Raw genomic sequence first — 20,670 nt, forward strand, 5'->3', positions numbered from 1 at the left:
CGGTCCCTTTTCCTGGAACCTCTCATCTGTATTACATTTATGACTGCATGCCGACAAAATGCAAATTGCTATCCGCACGCTTCTTGTCCTCATGCAAGGCCTGGGTTGTTGTGTCTCAAAGCGTGGCCTTCTCCTCCTGCGCCGCCCTCCTCCTGTTCCATCACGTGTGCTGCTGCTGGGTTAGCGTTACCGGTCCCTTTTCCTGGAACCTCTTATCTGTATTACATTTATGACTGCATGCCGACAAAAAGCATGTTACCTGTGCAAAGAAAACAGACATTTCCCGCAATTAAAAGACAGTTTTCCCTTTGAAACTTTAAAATTGATTTTCTCAAAAACTATAAGCTCTTTTTGCTAAAAATTTTTTCCTCTTGTACCCACTCCCAAGGTGCACATACCCTGTAAATTTGGGGTATGTAGCATGTAAGGAGGCTTTACAAAGCACGAAAGTTCGGGTCCCCATTGACTTCCATTATGTTCGGAGTTCGGCTCGAACACCCGAACATCGCGGCCATGTTCGGCCCGAACCCGAACATCTAGATGTTCGCCCAACACTACACGTGACCCGTTCGGCCAATCACAGCGCTAGCCGAACGTTCGGGTAACGTTCGGCCATGCGCTCTTAGTTCGGCCATATGGCCGAACAGTTTGGCCGAACACCATCAGGTGTTCGGCCGAACTCGAACATCACCCGAACATGGTGATGTTCTGCAGAACCCGAACAGTGGCGAACACTGTTCGCCCAACACTAGTAGTAATCGCAACGGCAGACACCAGATGAATGACCAGCACCCAGTATATATACACTAGCGCTCTCCAGTGCCTCCCCTAAGTGCTGGACCAATGAAGGTTGCTGAACTTGTCAGCTGACCAGCTTGGTCAGCTGACCCTCTTCTGACTGCCATAAAGGCCCTGCCTCTCCGCGCGTGCGCGAGTCCTCCTAAACCAGTGTGGACTATCAGTCCCAGCCACACCAGTCATGTGTTGTAATGTTTCTGCTTAGTTGGATGCGGAAACCGCCGCACCGCTGTCAGTGCGTGCGGCATTTTCTCCGCATTCTGCATTGCTGAGATGAGCAGGCCTATGCGAGCAACTTGCCGCATTGGACGCGGAATCCGCAGCCCTAATGTCAGAGCATGCGGCGGTTTCTCCGCGCTCCGCCTGCGCGCCAGCTGCCATGTTGAACCCGGAATCAGCCGCCTCACCTTGAGTATTGGCGGCAGCTTTTCCACGTTTTCTCACACATTACAAGTCAGTGCCTGATTGTGCTGTGTTACTGTACAACTGTACTGTGTGTGTGGGTGCGTGGCGTTCCCGTATTCGGCCTAAGCGCAAAGCTGATCCGAATACGAAAACGCAGATTGCATGTTGAGCACTCGACAGCTGAGTTGACGTGTCTAGCAACGACTAGTGGTGGCAGTGGGAAGAGTCTGAGGGGTCCCAGCCTTGTTTGTAGCTTGAATAAGGCTGTTCCCTGCTTGATCTGGTCAACCCCGCAGTCGGGAACTGTATACGCAGGCGTGCCGCGGGCCGGTTCCTGACAGGGGTGACTACAGAAATTGAACTCAGGTGTGATAAACCACAGTTAAGTTATTTTTTAACAAGAGGGGCAATCACTTTTTCACACAGGGCCATGTAGATTTGGAGTTTTTTTTCTCACTAAATAATAAAAACCATCATTTAAAACTGCATTTTGTGTTCAATTATGTTATCTTTGACTAATAGTTAACGGTTTTTGATGAGCAGAAACATACAAAAGAATAAGAAGTCAGGAAGGGGGCAAATAGTTTTTCACATCACTATATATATATATCCCGGTTAGAGAGAGAGAGAGAGAGAGAGAGAGAGAGAGAGAGAGAGAGAGAGAGAGAGAGAGAGAGAGAGAGAGAGAGAGAGTGCGTGCGTGCGTGCGTGTGTTAAAGATGCTAATCCTGCATTCAAAATTTGCAAAACTTTTTCTGCTGTTATGGTTTGTAGTTATCACATACTTTAGGAGCACTGGCCCTAGTGCCAAACAGTGCCAAAGAGTTGAATGCTGGGAGTTCTTTTTATCTATAATATATTCCTCCTCTTCCATTTATTTCCCTGCCTAGCTGCTTACCAGAAAAAAAAAACTCGGATTACTTGTGTTTACAAGCAAGGCTGAGGTGACTCAGTGATTGGATGTGTAAATAAAAAAAAAAAGACAGTGCAGTTGTTAAGATACACCTCAGTGGGAGTGTCTGAATACTATGGGAGGAGGGCAGCTAATGAATACACAATGAGCAAGAGAAGGGAGGGGGAAAACAAGAGTCAGGGAGGATATGACATCAGCATTAGCTTGGCAAGATGGCCACTGCCTAGAATAGGATAAATTTACAGGAATAATTACGTGGATAGCACAATACATCTGTTATGGAAGTAGAAGTAGTATTTATCTCCTTATATATGTGTTTTTTATTTCTAGGTTAGCATGGGTGTCACTTGTTCTTTAAGGCTGCTTCCACACAGGGACGTTACAGGCGCACGTTAGTGCGCCTGTAACGCTCCCCCAACGCACAGCAATGTAACACAAGTGGGCTGTTCACACAGCCCACGTTGTGTTACATGTAACGCTGCACGTTGTCGGGAAAGTGCAGCATGCTACGGCGTTAGAGCGGCTATAGCCGCGTTATTAGACTGTTTGCACATGCGCAGTGGGGGCGGAGAGGAGGCGGGGAGAGCCAGCTACAGTAGCCGCGCACATGGCTACTTAATATTCACTGCACTGGCGGCCGCTGATTGGCCGGCGGGACCACGTGATGCGGAGTGTCTCGCTCCGCACCACGTGGTCCCTCCGGCCAATCAGCGCCACTCTGGGAGACCTTATAGGGATAGAGCCGCCTAACGCGGCTCACTCTACCGTCCTCTCTTGCAGCACCATACGATGCGTTAGGTGCACGTTATGCGACCTTAAAGAGACTCTGTAACATTAAAAACATCCCCTGGGGGGTACTCACCTCGGGTGGGGGAAGCCTCCGGATCCTAATGAGGCTTCCCACGCCGTCCTCTGTCCCACGGGGGTCTCTCCGCAGCCCTCCGAACAGCCGGCGACTGTGCCGACTGTCATTTCAATATTTACCTTTGCTGGCTCCAGCGGGGGCGCTGTGGCGGCTTTCCATTCCGAACTACACGGAAATACCCGATCTCATTCGGGTCCGCTCTACTGCGCAGGCGCAGGAGACTTGCGCCTGCGCAGTAGAGCGGACCCGACGGCGATCGGGTATTTCCGTGTAGTTCGGAATGGAAAGCCGTCAGAGCGCCTGCGCAGGAGCCAGGAAGGTAAATAATGACGTCACCGCTGCCCGGACTCCACGGAGGGCTGCAGCGAGACCCCTGACGGATGGAGGACGGCGTGGGAAGCCTCATTAGGATCCGGAGGCTTCCCCCACCCGAGGTGAGTACCCCCCAGGGGATATTTTTATGTTACAGTTCCTCTTTAACGTGGCACCTAATGCAACGTCTTGGTCTGCAAGTAGCCTAAAGGACAACTGAAGTGAGAGGGATATAGAGGCTGCCATATTTATCTCCTTTGAAGCAATTCTAGTTGTTTGGCAGTCCTGCTGATCCTCTGCCTCCAATACCTTTAGCCATATACCATGAAAGTCCTGCTTATCCTCTGCCTCAAATACCTTTAGCCATATACCATGAACAAGCATGCAGCAGATCAGGTGTTTCTGGCATTTTTGTCAGATCTGAGAAAATTAGCTTCATCTTGTTTCAGGTGTTATTCAGACACTACTGCAGCCATAATATAGATCAACAGGGCTGCCAGGCAACCAGTATTGTTTAAAAGGAAATATACATGGCAGCCTCCATATCCCTCTCACGTCAGTTGTCTCTATCACCACTCCACACCAATCAATTGTGGATAATAAGCAATGGAAAATAAGAATAAATAACAGGTAGTCATAATCATTAGTAGCACGTTTACTTAAAAAAAAAACACAGGCACACAAAGGCATGCCCTATTCCAATGTTATTAGTCACAACCAATACCTTCACGGGTTCTGTATTGGATTTTACAATAGTCCTTTTGTGTGTCTCGTTGGAAAAACATTGCACCCCGTACATAGGAAAAATACTTGCACGGAAGTCCTTTGTCAGCTGTGAAGCAGCCGCAGCAGCCGCCGATAGAGGGCAGTGTACTGACTGAGGATCGTATCAGGCAATCGTTGGGAAAGGAGGAGCAAGGAGCGCTCACATCTAAACGGATGCTGGCTGCGCCTCCTTTCATAGGTTTTCCCTCTGCAGGCTTGTCCTATGGTGAGCGAGCATTGTGATGACGCGCCTGTTGCTGCCCGGAGGCCTGCAGATGTAGGGAAGGGGGTGTGTGTGTGCCTGTTGTTGTTTCTCAGCCAGGAAGAGCAATGGAGCCGGACAGAAGTGTTAGCTGCACTGCTAGGGCTGAGTTCTCCGTCCCTCCGCGGGAGAAGGAGAGGACGGCGGCTATCACAGTGCCCTTGTCGCAGGACATGAAGCGGGAGCAGGACAAGCTGTCCGGGGTTGTGAAGAGTGTACACCGGAGCCTGCGGAGGAAGTATCTGGCAGGTAAGCTCAGGCCGCAGGCGCTCATACGAGCTGTCCGTGCTGAGGGGGGCATGAGCGGCCGCGTCCTCTGGGGCATCAGCAGGATCTAGTGTGTGACTATGTGTGGGCCTTGCTGGCAGCCTGTGCTGGGCCTGCTGGGGACCGCGCTCACACTGAAGCACTTCTTTTCTTCTTCAGTGTGAGAAATCTGTTCTGTTCACTATTGTGCCTCAAATGCATGTTTCTATTTTTTTTTCTCATGTTTTCTTAGTTAATGCAAAGTATTAGATGCTTCCAGGCCATGCCTCTGGGGAAGCATTATGCGCAATGGACCTGATGTTATGCATGACCCAATCAGGTTCAGGAGAATTAAAAAAAAAATGACTCTGTAGGTTCCCAAAGAAGGCAAGCAAGCTGAAAATGACCGGTGTTGGAACACTGGCTTTATGGCATCAGACAAATATATGAGTGTAGGTAGTGCTGCCCTGCTTGTCTAGGCTGGGATTGGTCCCAGTGTTTGCTTATTAGTGGCTGTTCAAAGGCTTCCTTTTTCTATTGTTTTGTACTTCGGAAACCTGTTTGTCACTAGACAAGGTACGTTTTAGTTTGAATTTTCTGTTTTGTTTCAATATACATAAATCTGCAACGAGCACAACTCAACTTGAGTTCAACTGGATCTTTGTGTAGGGCTAATCAAGCGTTAACAATTGATAAGCTGATGGTTGGGTGCTAGACTACTATAACAGACTGCAAATTACATCTCCCTCTGAGTTGCTACAACTCCTAAGGGGAATAGCCACTGGGGATTTGAGTGGTAGCAGAGTAAAGGTGGCCATACACTGGTCGATCCCTCTCTAAACAAATCTGATCAGAGAGGAATCGTATGGCTGCCTTTACTGCAAACAGATTGTGAATCGATTTCGCATGAAACCGATCACAATCTGGTGGTGCTACCGCGGGAAAATCGTTAAGTGTATGGGCCCCTTAAGCAGTCATTCGGCTCACCCTGCACCCAGCTCACTGGCGGCAGGCTCATACATATGTACGTACACACCCAACAGGGATCACCTAGACATGGCCGCTTCTTGCTCTCAAGAAACTCACTGCATTTGTTCGCCCTCTGAAGTTTGGAAGAATCTAGCGCTGGTTCCCCCGAAACCTCGCTTGACAAGCGGTGATATATTTACCTCTCCGCGATTCTGCGTTGGCGCACTAGCAGCTCTTCTTCAGGCTAGGCTGAAATAGCCGAGCCCGATCGTATCCACTCTACTGCGCTGGCGCAAAGGACAAATCAGTTTGGCTTTATCCGCCTTACCTGAACGAAGATCAGCTAATACGCCTGCGCAGATTCGCGGTAGGCAAATATTTACCTCGCCGCACTTCAAGGGGCCTGGCGATTGGACGGAGGAGGAGGACAGGGTTAGCCTCATTAGGATCCATAGGCTGCTTTGCACACTTTTGGCATTCTCTTGATGAGCTTCAAGAGGTAGTCACCTGAATGGTCTTCCAACAGTCTTGAAGGAGTTTCCAGAGATGCTTAGCACTTGTTGGCCCCTTTGCCTTCACTCTGCGGTCCAGCTCACCCCAAACCATCTTGATTGGGTTCAGGTCTGGTGACTGTGGAGGCCAGGTCATCTGGCGCAGCACCCCATCGCTCTCTTTCTTGGCCAAATAGCCCTTACACAGCCTGGAGGTGTGTTTGGGGTCATTGTCCTGTTGAAAAATAAATGATGGTCCAACTAAACGCAAACCGGATGGAATAGCATACCGCTGCAAGATGCTGTGGTAGCCATGCTGGTTGAGTATGCCTTCCATTTTGAATAAACCCCCAAAAGTGTCACCAGCAAAGCACCATCACTCCTCCATGCTTCACGGTGGGAACCAGGCAAGTAGAGACCATCCGTTCACCTTTTCTGCGTCACACAGACACAGTGGTTGGAACCAAAAATCTCAAATTTGGACTCATCAGACCAAAGCACAGATTTCTACTGGTCTTATGTCCATGCCTAATGTTCTTTAGCCCAAACAAGTCTCTTCTGCTTGTTGCCTGTCCTTAGCAGTGGTTTCCTAGTAGATATTCTACAATGAAGGCCTGATTCACACAGTCTCCTCTTAACAGTTTTTGAGGCGCAGTGGTTTTCCATATGCCCGCACCATAGCCCTGTTCCCTGCCAATCCAATTTGCTGACAAGCCCCTGACCTTCCCCCACCCCCGGGTCTCCGGTCCCGGGACAAGTGTTTGGACAGGAAAGCGGTCCCCGGGCCAAAAAACGTTGGTGACCCCTGATATAGCGTTAAAAATCAGCAAATGGGCACTGGTGTGAAAGAGCCCTCAGCAAGAACAAAAAAAACAAAAACAAAACACACCTCTTATTGGAGGTTATATGCTCCCCCACCCCATTGCTGCTGCCTTCTTCCCAGCCTCACTACCCTCCATGTACGAGTGAGGCCATACTGCTCATGCGCAAGTATGGCCTGGCCTGAAGCACAAACTTTGTGTTAACCAAGGTAAAATGAAAGGCCATAGACTTTCTTTTTACCTTTCACACCCGACGCTGCATTTCGTTGCAGTACGACGCACCCAGGAGCTTTTAATCACCGGGAGCCAGCGCTTTCCCATCAGGTTAATGAATTACTACCGCGCTTATTGCGTTGCACCGCTACATCCCGACGACACGCCGCAGGGCAGGAGAACGGCTCCTGCATGCGTTCTGGATGTGAAAGAGCACTGAGAAAAGGCTGCTAAATGTTTTAGTACTGAAAAGTTCAAACTGTAAAGGTAGCCATACACTGGTCGATTTGCCATCAGATTTGACCAACAGACAGATCCCTATCTGATCAGAGAGGGATCGTAAGGCTACCTTTACTGCAAACAGATTGTGAACCGATTTCAGCCTGAAACCGTTCACAATCTGTGGTGGTGGTGCCGCCGCTTCCCCCCCCATCCCGCATACATTACCTGCTCCGCCGGCACGACTCCCGAGTCTCCGCTCTTCTTCTCCGCTCTGGTCTGCTCTGGTCTCCGATATGCTTCCCTTCTTCCTGTCTGGGGGAAGTTTAAACAGTAGAGTGCCCTCTACTGTTTAAACTTCCTGCCGGGACAGGAAGAAGGGAAGCATGCCGGAGACCAGAGCGGAGACGGAGAAGAAGAGCGGAGACCCGGGAGTCGTGCCGGCGGAGCAGGTAATGTATGCGGCTCTATTGCGTCGGTTGTCGGGCACTCGAACGCCGCTAGCGATGCGCTCTTTACCCGCGGGCGATCGACGGTTATTTTCCGCACGGCGAGATCGACGGGATCGGACGGAATGGATCGAAATTTGCCGCGTAGCGTGAACGATTGGCAGCAGATTCGATCCCAGTGATCGAATCTGCTGTCGAAACGGCGGCAAATCGGGCCAGTGTATGGCCAGCTTAACTTTTTGTTTTTGCAGCACTGAAAGGCAGATTTGTCAGGGCTATTGTCTACAGCGCAGCCTTAAAAATTAAGCCGTTTTTTTGGGGGACTTCGCTGCTCTGGCCTCTATTTTCTATTGTAACACTATCTCTGTGATTTGGTTCAGGCCCTTGACTGGCACATGAAACTCAGCTGTCAATAGACAGCTGAGGTTAGTGGCGACGATGCGGTGGTAGCATGCAGGCCACAGCTACATTTTTGTCCAAGACCAGGGTGCACGTACAGGAAATAGATTTTCCCTTCTCACGGTCCCGAAGAGGTTATTTGCAGCCTGATGGACACTAGCACATCTGATGATTTATTTATTTATTTTTTGAAGAAATGTGTTGTGTGAAGGTAGCGTTCTCCTTAACAAGATTCATAATGGTGTTCTAAATGGCATGACTTTTTAGCCAGCTGACTCTGAAGTTGGGCAAGTCTCAACATATCACTTCCTTAATTTTAAGTTGCTACATCTTTAATATGCTTCTGCAGTCAGCACTAGTTCTTTACACAAAGTACTCACATGAGTCAATTACTAACCACCTCTGTATTGTTTTCCTGGCAAGCTGTTGGTAAGGCTCTGTGTATTCGCTATGCAATACACTATCTGTGCTACATAAAGTATGGTAAATAAGTAGATGCCAAATAAGCCATTACTTAACTATCCAGAACACAAAGTATACTTCAAAGATGAATTAAAGTCAAAAGCAGGTTGAAGGTTTCTAATTTAAAATTAAAATAAATAAAACACTTTTATTTGAAAGAAAACTGGGTCCCCACACTACGGCATGTCATTTGCTTTCTCTGTATGAAAATGTAATGCAGATAAATAGGGTAGTACACACATGGTGAGTAAGGCCTCTTTTCCACAAACTGTTGAGCTGTGTGCTCAGCAAGCAGTTACCAGGCAGCAGTAAGCAGTTATCATGCAGGAACAAGTATTTACTAGGCAGCAGTGAGCAGTTGTGAGTGTTTGAGAGGCATTTTACTACCTAACAGTTCGTGGAAAAGAGGCCTAAGGCCTGGAACCCACTGCAAAATGCATTTGCTAATCACATGAGCTAGCGTTTTGTATGAGCAGTTTGTAAGTGATTTCATGAGCGTTTTAGGGAGCGTTTTCAAAAAGTGTCAATTTGCCAGCGGTTGTGTAGCGATTAGCGTTTTAAAGTCTAATTGGTCCTTTCAATTCTTAGGTTTTGATGAGAGATTACGCCAGCGATTATATACTTTACATTGAAGCGCAAACGCTAACAAAATGCTACATGTCCTGCGTTTGCGATTTTTCCAAATCGCAAATGCTCCTGTTAAAGTTGCCCCATCCATTAACATTAGCTGAGCGTTTTGGGAAAACACTAGCGGTTTTGAATGCTCCCTAAATGTTCACAAAAACGCTTTTGTGGGTTCCAGCCCTAAAGGTGATCAGTGAGATGCAAATAATTCAAGCCTGCATGCAGCTTGGAAATAGGTCTATCAAATGCAGGAGGAGATGCATTTAATTAGCCCCGTTCCAAACTGCATATACAATACTTTGCAAGCAAAACTAATTTGCAGGGGTTGTCTTTCAAGGCAAAGTTATAATTACTGCACTGTCTTGTCGTCCCCAAATCAGCTGGCGTCTGGCATGTAGCCTTGGCCCCCTGAAAAAAGTCACTCTGTTTTCTTTATATCGATAGAGAAAACAGAATGGTGGTTTTATTTTTATTTTTTTGGTGGGGCAATGCGCCAGATGCCGGCTGATTCGGTAATGATAACAAACAATATAGTGGCCGTGGGAAAATTGGATAGCAGGACATACACCCCATATTAGTTAATTGAATAAAGAACATATACATAAGCCACAAATACTGCAAAAAATCATATATAATTTTATTAAGTAACAAAATAGCATAAAATCAATAAAAGGTACATGGGATGGCCACCCCGTCATGACTCATACCATCCAGACCTCCATACATACTGACAATCACTTGCCGGCATCTAAAGGATCAAAAGGTATTGGAAGTCCAGATTTAAATACTCCTAACCACAGGACTTAATGTTCAAAGGCACTGGGTCAGTTCAAAACACCAGAAAAAATAATAATGAAGCACAGCTCAGTATTGATCACCGTTCATAAAGCCCCACTGATGACTATGTATGTATGTATGTATGTATATTCAATAGTTGCAGGATGTTAATGAGCAGGAGCGGTGGAGAAAAGCAAAAAGCAAGCATAGTGAGTTGCAAAAGTCCATGCACAAGCCAGGCAGCAATAAGGTTTGAAACTAAGCCTGTCACAGTCCATATAGTATGTATGTATGTATCCCAGCATAGGCCTGTAATGCAGTTGCAGCAGCTTATCTCACCAATCCAGTCGAGCAAAAGACCGCATCATCTCTCAGGCATCAAGCGGTAGGTTGAAAAGGCTGTCCCAGAACACAGTTTATTCCAGCGAGTACTCTGAGTCAGCGTGCAGGAGGAAAATACCACAGGTCCAAGCAAACACAGTCACGGTCCAGGTCCGGGCGGCTTGCGCGGCGTTGGCAGTGCCCTTTTACAGGCCTGTAGTGTGCTGGATGGAGGCGTCCCATGCAGGAAGCGTGTGGCTCCCCCAACGTTCCGCCGACTTCCGGCTTTCTCAAGGGGGCGTGGTTGCCACAGCACTATTTCCCCCCCCCCCTCACCCTTTACCTAACAAACAGCCAATCGGTGCACACGCACCCCGCACACTCATTCCCGTAGTAACTGGGAGGCATTGTGGGCGTATAGGACGGGGAACATTGCGTGGACGTCCCAACGACGTAATGCGGCCAGTAAAAGGCCAGGCGCACGATACAGGGCATAGCTCACACAGGACCAAACACGGGGAGGGGCGCCTAAAAAAGTGGAACAGCTAGTTCCTACTGAAGTGCACATCAGCGCTCCCCTGCATAACATCATAACAGATAACAATGGTCCCAATATGAACTCTGAGTGCGCCTGACCCCACAAAAGCCAAACCATATGCTCCCAGTCCCATCTCCACTTAAATAGCATTTGTCTTAATACACCCCTTGTTTAAATATACAGAGGGGCAAAAGCTTAATTTATTGTTCCATCTCAGATAAATATGGGACTGTCAGGATAATGCCCTTATATACAAAAAGTGGGCCCTAGACAACAAGTGTCACATTGTGGGTATAAACTATTAAAGATCTCTTATATGAAAATAACCATATATGATTAGGGGTTCATTGTCATCAAAGCACCCCTGAAATGGAGCAATGGCAGCGAAACGCCAAGAGTTTGGGCATAGTGGAGGAGCAGAATGGTCGCCCTGGATCCAAGAGGGAGCAATACCCCCACACAAACGGAACGTGCACAGGGAAACACAGCATACCAAAAACAGAACTTATGTAGGTAAGAAATGTGCATAGCCCAGTTCTGTACAGGCCTTTAAATTGTAAATCCATCGGGATTTGGGAATGACTTGGTGGGACAAGGTGGTGCGGGTAGTTCTAACTTTGATTTAGAAGAGGACCCCTGCAACTTGGTTTTGCAGGCTGGATATCCTCTTTAAGCATTGTTTAGATAACCGAGACATGACGCATTTTGCACTGAGTTAACTGCAAAAAAGCATTTTATGAGACCGTTTTCCCAAACCGTGTATTGAGTAGTCAGATGGGGTAACTGCCTGTTATAGCTGCCTCATAACCACTAGCAACCACCTTGCAAGTAAAATGCAGCTATTCACTGCCTTCCTAACATTTTTGTTGAATTGCTAGGCTACTATATTGTGACTCTTGGGTCCCTAGGCCTTCCTAAAGTTTGTAATGTCGATTCTAATGTGGAGGTGGAGAACACCTCATCAGGTTTTTGAATTTTTGGGGCTCTTGATACAGATAATGTACAGGAAAGACACTTTTATTTTTATATTTTTTTCCTTATTTTATTTTTTTCACTACTTTTACCAAAAGAATATCCTAATATCTTTAATTATTTGTTTTCAGACTACTCAAAGAATTTTAACCACCGCATTCCCAGCTGTCCAGTGAGCACAGCTTCGTTAATAGGTCTGTGCAATTCTTTATAAAGCAGTCTTCAACTGATTGTAAATTAAAATGTATTCATATACAAAATGTCATATTTATTTAATTTTAAAATTCTCTCAGCATATACACGTCTATTTAAAGCAGAGCTGAAGATTAGATTAAAACAGTTTCACTTACCTGGGGCTTCCCCAAGTCCCCCAGTCTTGTCCTGTACGATCCTCCATTCTTCCGCCACCAGCTAGTTTCGTTACCGCCGACTAGTAAGTTGACGGCAACTGCGCCTGTGCGCCCCGGGGGATGGGGGAGGGGAGGGTTAGAGGAGTTGCTACCATAAGCTAGTTGGAAAGAGGGAATATGGAAAATGAAAGTCAGAGAAAAAGCCTTTTAAATGCATTTTAATACTGGATATACAGTGATGATTATAACTAGTATAGATTCTGTTTTTGAATACTTAACTGTTCGTTTCAAATGACTGTCTACCAGTACTCTATATAATCCGTCACTCTGGGTGTGTCTGCCCTAAATTGCACATGAAATCTTCACATTCATCTTGGATTCCCCATCCCCACCTCCCTCCTTTCATTGCTCAGCAGGCTGCATGACTAAACTGATTTCATAAACATGTTTGCAGCGAGAAAGTGATGCCCTTGTGACTGGTTTAATTGGAGTCTTTTAAAAAAAGAAAAGGCTTGGAGATCAGTAGTGTATATAATCATATGAATTTATACTGCTAATCACAGAAGCATTATGTTCTCCCAAACACAATGGAGCATATTCTTGAAAGTGATGGAAAGAAAAGTAATGGATAATCATAATTCCGTATGAATAGGATTGTTTTGAGTAAGTAACTATGTTTGGAAGAACTTATCAGATTCAGCAGTGTTTTCTGAATTGATTGACAAAGAAGGCTTTCAGGACAATGGTTAACTTTACCTAAGCCTTTGACCCTTCCAAATCTTGCCCCTTTCTGCAGATTCTGCTTGCAGGGCACCAGCATGCTTTAACTAAACCCAAAATGTAACAAAGAAAATTCTTTACTCAATCAGTGGTGTAAAGTTTAAGTGTTGCCTTTTGGAACTGAATTTTTCAAATTCAACAACCTATTGTAACGCTGTATTCACTTTCAGCTGTGCATCTATTCACACAGACTTGAAGGGTTACCCCGTTTTTTGCTATAAATCTGTGAAGGGTGCACCATAACTAAGCAAATAATTGTATAACAGTCATTAAATACCATATTTTAACTAGTATGCAGCTGCTTTAACTTTAAACCCAATTAAACTCAAAATTCAACAAGGCGACATCTAATGGCAGTTACATAGTTATTTGGGTTGAAAAAAGACATACGTCCATCGAGTTCAACCAGAGAACAAAGTACAACACCAGCCTGCTCCCTCACAAATCCCTGTTGATCCAGAGGAAGGCGAAAAACCCTTACAAGGCATGGTCCAATTAGCCCCAAAAGGGAAAAAAAATCCTTCCCAACTCCAGATGGCAATCGGATAAAATCCCTGGATCAACATCATTAGGCATTACCTAGTAATTGTAGCCATTGATCTCTTTCAACGCAAGGAAAGCATCTCTCTGCACCTGCTCTAAAACTGCAATATCTTTCCTGTAATGTGGTGCCCAGAACTGAATTCCATATTCCAGATGTGGCCTTACTAGAGTTAAACAGGGGCAATATTATGCTAGCATCTCGAGTTTTTATTTCCCTTTTAATGCATCTCAAAATGTTGTTAGCATTAGCTGCAGCGGCTTGGCATTGAGTACGATTATTTAACTTATTGTGGATGAGTCCCCAACTGTAACCCATTTATTTTGTATGGTGCTAGACCATTGGTATGACCAATGCATGACTTTACACTTTTCAACCTTGAATTTCATCTGCCATTTATGTGCCCATATAGCCATCCTATCCAGATCATGTTGCAATATGTCCCTATCTTCCTGAGAGTTGATGATTCTGCACAATTTTGTATCCTCTGCAAAAATAGCAACATTGCTTACTACTGCATCTACTAGGTCATTAATAAATTGAAGAGCTATGGACCCAGTACAGACCCCTGTGGGACCCCACTGCTAACAGTCACCCATTTTGAGTATGATCCATTGACCACAACTCTTTGTTTTCTGTCCATTAGCCAGTTCCCTATCCATGCTCACAGACTCTTCCCCAGTCCTTGCATCCTCAACTTTTGCACCAGACTTTTGAGTAGAACAGTCTCAAAGGCCTTTGCAAAGTCCAAGTATATCACTTCTACAGCATTCCCAATATCCACATTAGCGTTCTACCTCAAAAGTTGAGCATGTTAGTCAAACAGGACCTGTCTTTAGTAAACCCATGTTGATGATGAGAATTAAGATTATTTTCTACTATGAAGTCATGTATAGTATCTCTTAGTAACCCCTCAAATAGTTTGCATACAACTAATGTTAAGCTTACAGGTCTATAATTTCCTGGATCTGATTTTTTTTTTTTTTTTTTTTTTTTTTGCCCTTCTTAAATAATGGGCAAATGTGGGCTGTACGCCAATCCACTGGGACTCTGCCAGTTGAGAGTCACAAAAGATAAGATTAAGGGCCTGTTTCCACTAGGAGCGGTACGATGCAGCTACATAGGTGGCCTAAAACGCATGCACGGCAAAGAGTATCCACTGCGTGCATGTTGTGCGATCCGAGAATCTGCAGCATGCTGCAGATTCTCGCATGGCCGCAGCTGCGTTCCATCTCCTCCAATACACGTCCGCGTCGGGAGATGCTGAAGTGATGCGGCTAGGTAGCCGCATTCGCATCATTAAGAAGTGGAAACGGGCCCAAAGGGGTTCATCTATAACTGAACTTAATTCCCTTAGGACCCGAGGATGCATGCCATCCGGGCCAGGTGCCTTGTCTATTTTTAATTTATTTAGTCTTGCATTCACTTATTCCTGCGTTAAGTATTTAATATTACAGTTGGAAGATTGAGACTGTTCTGCATCTGTAATTTGCAACAGTGATGTTTCCCTTGTGAAGAAAGAAGCAAAGAAAGCATTTAATAACTCTGCCTTACCTTGGTCATCCACCATTGAGTTCCCACTCTCATCCTTTAGGAGTCTAATACAGTCTTCTTCTTTTTTTTTTTTTTTTTTTTTTTTTGAGTTGATTAGATTTGGGTTTGGGTTAGATTTGATATCCCTAGCAATTTGATGTTCAGCTTCAATCTTTGCCAGCCTAATTTCTTTTTTACAACTTTTATTGCACTCCTTATCATTGCTTAATGCAGCCTCGGTCCCCTCCTGTTTTAGGACCTTATAGGCATTCTTTTTCCCCTTCATTTTATCTCTAACCTTTCTATTCATCCATAGAGGCCTTTTTTTTTTTTTTTTTATTCCTAGACCTTTTGTGTCCATATGGAATATACATACTACAATATTGATTGAGAATAAGTTTAAAAGCTTGCCATTTCCCTTCAGTGTCCTCCCCTTGAAGTACATTATCCCAGTTCACCAAACTTAGTGCCTGCCTGAGTTAATTCAACTTTGCTTTTCTAAAATTCATAGTTTTGGTGGTCCCGCTGCCACGTGGCCTATCAGTCACCAGATCAAACGTTATCATGTTGTGATCGCTATTTCCCAAATGTTCTTGAACCTGCACATTTGATACATTATCTGGTCTATTAGAAATCATGAAATCCAGTAACGTATTCCCCCTAGTTGGTTCTGTTACCATTTGAGTCAAGTAATTGTCCTGTAGTGATGCCAGAAATCTGCTGCTTTTACCAGAATGGGTAGTCTCAATACTCCAGTCAATGTTTGTAAAGTTGAAGTCACCCATAACTATGACCTCATTTTTACTTGAAGCTTTTTCAATCAGATGTAGTAATTGCAGTTCTGCAGCTTCATGAATATGTGGTGGCCTGTAGCATACCCCAATAAGCAATTTGCCATCTTTATTTCCACCATGAATATTTACCCAAACGGACTCCACATCTTCACAATCTTTCTCCATCTCATCGTTCAGGACAGCTGTATAAGAATTCTTAACAAAGAGACAAACCCCTCCACCTTTTTTTCCCTGTTCTATCCCTCCTAAACACATTGTATCCCTCTAAATTCGCTATCCAGTCATGGCTTTCATCCATCTATGTCTCGTTTATTCCCACAATGTCATAGCCTTTGCCAATCAGAATGAACTCTAGTTCGTCCATTTTATCTGCAAGGCTCCTAGAATTGGTTACCATGCACTTCGTTTTTTACCACATTTTCCAATTTTGGTTACATGAAATGGGCTACTTGCCGTTTTACTAACCATCTTACTCTTTACACTGTCTCCACCCCCCATAATGTTGAGCTCCCACTGTCTTTTTACCTTATCTTGTCTACACATTGTGACTTTACCCTCCTGCCCCCCCCCCCCCCCCAGATTCTAGTTTAAAATCTCCTCCAACCGTTTAGCCATCTTCTCCCCCAGTGCAGCTGCACCCTACCCATTAAGGTGCAGCCCATCCCTGCTGTAGAACCTGTAGCCGACGGCAAAGTCTGCCCAGTTCTCCAGGAACCCAAACCCTTCCTTCCTACACCAATTTCTCAGCCACTTCTTTAACTCCCTAAGCTCCCTCTGTCTCTCAGATGTAGCACGTGGCAATGGCAGTATTTCAGAAAACACCACCTTGGAGGTCCTTGCTTTAAGTTTATTTCCAAGTGTCTGAAAATAATTTTTGAGGACCTTCCATCTCCCACTAACTTTGTCATTGGTGCTAATGTGTACCATGACAGCCGGGTCTTCCCCAGCCCCACCCAATAATCTGTCAATTCTTTCCGCTACATGCCGAACCCGAGCACCCGGGAGAAAACAGACTGTACGGCATTCACAGTTTTTTCGACAGATTACGCTATGTGTGTGCCTAATAATTGAATCCCCTACCACCAGTATCTGTCTAGCCTTAGCTGCACTCCTATTCCCTTTCTCGTTGCAGCAGTCTGCTCCTTGGTTGCTAAGGGACACATCCTGCTGCAGCATTCTACTTCAGAATCATCCTCCCCAATATTACGCAAACGAGCATACTTATTAGGGAGGGACAACTCGGGACTAGCCTCCCTGCCACTTTTTCCCCTAACCCTTTTAACTGTGACCCAACTAGCGGCTACCTCTGCTTCTTGCTCCGGCTGTACTCCACCCATCTCATCTTCACCGGTTCCCTCCAGTGTCTGGATCGTGAGTTAGCCTGACACGTGCATATGAACAGTGTGTAAAAGCAAAAGTGGTGGACAACATTCTCTTGGTGATAAGAGTGGGAGTTGCAAAAGGATGGATTATGGAAATAGTTTTCACATTTCTTTAAAGGGCACCTGAAGTGAAAATAAAGTAAACTATTGTATCTATCTTCCTTCTCCTAAAAATGAATTTTTAAGATATTCCACAGTTTTATATTTAAATCTACTTTTTTTTTTTACGTTTTGGTTTTTTTGTTTTTGCTCAATGACCCTTTTAATGAAATATGCCAGATCTAATATCTATGAACAATTGACCTCTTTCCTAGGTAAGTGTTTTATAGTTGTAATTTCTTATCGCTGAGGGTCACACTGTAGTCTGACCCAGTCCTAACTCAGACAGGAACTGTCACTTACATACCTGATGTTTAACTCTTTCAGGCAGAGAAAGAGGAAAAAAAAAGGAACACAGTTATTTGTGTGCTTAGGCACTGTACATAAACGTGTCTATCTCATCATGCCATGTCACCTTGGGTATCCTTTAAAGTGAGTCTGAAGCCTTAATTAAATAATAATAATAATAAAAAAAAAAAAGTTGATTCCCTAAGGGGAGGAAAGGCTCTGGGTCCTATAGAGCCTTCCTGTTCTCCTCCCGATGTCCTTGTTCCACCGCAGGCTCCTCTGTTTTGAATCTCCCACTGCAGGAGACTACGGCAGTCTTCAGAAGCACTTGGGCTATTGAAGGCCGGGCGGTATGTACTGCTCAAGAGGGCACTCGCGCAGTATGGAGTGGCCTGTCTTCGGAAACCCGGGTGCTTCCGAAGACTCTTGAAGAGAGCAGTCTATGACCGATCGGACATGGACTGCTCACATGGGAGCTTGTGGGGGGAACAAGGACACCGGAAGAACAAGAAGGCTCTACAGGACCCAGAGTATCTGTTTTGTTCTGTACTTTAATTTTGCTTCAGACTCCCTTTCAGTTCATACCAACTAAACAGTGCATGCTTTCAAAATGTATCGACTTTCATTTTGAATTTAGTTGGGCTTTGAAGAGAACCTGAGATGGGGCGCAATAAAAAGATACATACCTGGGGCTTCATCCTCGCCGCTGTCCTCTGCTGGTTGCAGCTTCCGCAAACTACCCTGGGACGTCCTCCAGTCTGGCGCATGCACAGTGCGCTCTTGGCCACTTGGACTGCACCTGCACTGACAGGACAAATTACTGGGGCCGGTTGTGGATGCTGCAGGCAGCAGAGGAAGGCAGCGAGGGAGCGATCAGGTTGGAGCAAGCCCCAGGTATGTCTACCTTTCCTTTTTTAATTTTTTTTATTTATTTATTTTTTTGCCTGATAACTCCTTTTTAAGCCTACACCAGGAACACTTGTATTTTGGGGTAACAGGCCCCCGTAGTGGGTTACACTCACCGTGTTACCTCTTGTTATACCAGCACATCGGCCCTCCAAACACCTGGGCACAATCTCCTTAAAACCAAAAAACGTTTAATGCTGGATACACACCATGAGTTTCCGCGTCGAATGCGTCCGTCGATACGCATCGATTCGATTATTTCCGAGCATTTCCGAACGAATTTCGATGATTTTTAGGTCGATTGCCATGTAAAGTATGGCAAATCGACCTAACGATCCATCGAAGCTTGAATCGGACATGTCGGAAATAATCGAATCGACGGACGCATCGAACGCGGAAACGCATGGTGTGTATCCAGCATAGGAGATACAAAGCGGGACTTGCATTGTGTAAAACCATAAAGTTTCTAAAACCTGCATACAATCTGCGTGCTAGATAGATTTAAAGCGCTTATCTGAGTGTGCCAGCCACTGCCGCGGTCAGATCCCACTGCACGCTTCAGTCCCCGCTCTGCTCGACCCACTTCCTGGTTTGCGTCCCACGTGACTTCAAGCTCTGCAAACCAGGAAGTGGGTCGAGCAGAGCGGGGACTGAAGCGTGCAGCGGGATCTGACCACGGAGGTGGCTGGCACACTCAGATAAGCGCTTTAATCTATCCAGCACGCAGATTGTATGCAGGTTTTAGAAACAGTTTATGGTTTTACAGTATACAAGTCCCGCTTTGTATCTCTTAAACGGTTTTTGGTTTTAAGGAGATCGTGCCCAGGTGTTTGGAGGGCTGATGTGCTGGTATAACAAGAGGTAACACGGTGAGTGTAACCCACTACGGGGGCCAGTTACCCCAAAATACAAGTGCTCCTGGAGGAGGCTTAACGCCTCATCTACATGCGTAGATGAGGCTCCGATCTGGCGGCTCGATTAGCCGTCGGATCGTCCCCACGCCGCTTATCTTCTGCTCGATTCCCAGCCATTGTCCCCTCGCGGGGAACGAGCAGGGAATCGGCGGTAGCAAGATCCGACCTGTCGGATCTTATCAATCGAGCCACATCAGTGGCTCGATTGATAAGCCACATCGCCGCCTCATCTACGTGTGTAGATGAGGCTTAACACATCAGTACTAGAGTGATCACCGGATGTTTTTACTGAGGCAGTATTGTATGTAAAATCTGTTTTTACAGGGAAATCCTATACCTCTTGTCTGTGGAAAACAGGATATTTGGATTGTGAGCGCGGCTTTAAGTGAATTAAAATTAAAATCCCCTTATAGTAAACTACTTTTCCTGGTCCCTTGCTGTTACAGTATCAGTTGATCATACATTGTATACAGGTACATGGTCAGGACCTGAGGAGTAAGTTTCCTATAGCCAGAGGTTTACTTTAATGTGATTCTACTGTAGTATTTCTGAAATCTAATCTCTAGTCTGGAATAAGTTTTTTTTTTTTTTTTTTTTTTTTTTTTTTTTTTTTTTTTTTTTTTTTTTACATTTGGGTTAATAGTTTGAAAGAAAATATCAGATGGGGAAATACAGTTGTTCTATTTCATTAGAAGTTCAGGGGAAGGGAAGCACAGCTCATAATCGATGAGGGAAAAAAAAGAGTACGTGAAAAAAGTAACAACCTGGGGATCTGCATGTATGATCTCTAAACACATCCTGCTTTCAAACACACAACTTTTTTTTAATTTTACCATATTTTGTATCTACCTTACTGGTAATTTGTTATTGTAAACATAGTTTCCGCAGAACATATAAATATTAGCAATTGATTTTATACAGTTCTGTATGTCTTGGCTGTATTGTTCCATAGAACATTTAGTTTGCAAGAGATAAGGCTTACTATCTTTTTGTTTGGCCTATTCATTTGAAAGCATCTGTGCTAGTAATTTGGCAGCCATTTTATTATCCATGCATCAGTGACTTCATTAATTAGTCATTTGCAAGCAGTCTGCATTGTGATAAGACAGCAGACTCCTCTTTGTAGAATTGGATTAGAGGAGAATTTTACGCCAGAGCATCATGTGGTGCAAATGCCAGGATGATGTCTATAGTGCAATGAAGGCTGATCTTCGAAGTGGAACTCCATCCAACATGGGGATGGGTTAAGAATATGTCACACT

The 20,670-nt window shown here is 45.2% G+C and overlaps 1 protein-coding gene and 1 long non-coding RNA gene across 6 annotated transcripts in view; one reads left to right on the forward strand and one right to left on the reverse strand.

The window, feature by feature from the left end:
• LOC137563697 (uncharacterized) overlaps positions 1 to 4,596 on the reverse strand; it is a 139,780-nt gene extending 135,184 nt beyond the window's left edge. For both annotated transcript variants that reach the window (XR_011030408.1, XR_011030409.1), the window contains exon 1: positions 4,018 to 4,596. This is a non-coding gene — a long non-coding RNA (uncharacterized lncRNA). The remainder of the gene's footprint in view (positions 1 to 4,017) is intronic.
• Positions 4,310 to 20,670, forward strand: part of SAMTOR (S-adenosylmethionine sensor upstream of mTORC1) — a 36,944-nt gene continuing 20,583 nt past the window's right edge. Inside the window, exons 1-2 of one of the 4 annotated variants that reach the window (XM_068276482.1) lie at positions 4,310 to 4,569; positions 11,953 to 12,015. In XM_068276482.1, the coding sequence (XP_068132583.1) occupies positions 4,389 to 4,569; positions 11,953 to 12,015 (244 nt within the window). In that variant the 5' untranslated portion in view covers positions 4,310 to 4,388. The remainder of the gene's footprint in view (positions 4,570 to 11,952; positions 12,016 to 20,670) is intronic. The other 3 variants (XM_068276483.1, XM_068276485.1, XM_068276486.1) reach the window with 3 other exon arrangements.

The sequence above is a fragment of the Hyperolius riggenbachi genome, chromosome 3 (assembly GCF_040937935.1).
Source record: "Hyperolius riggenbachi isolate aHypRig1 chromosome 3, aHypRig1.pri, whole genome shotgun sequence".
Classification (NCBI taxonomy): domain Eukaryota; kingdom Metazoa; phylum Chordata; class Amphibia; order Anura; family Hyperoliidae; genus Hyperolius; species Hyperolius riggenbachi.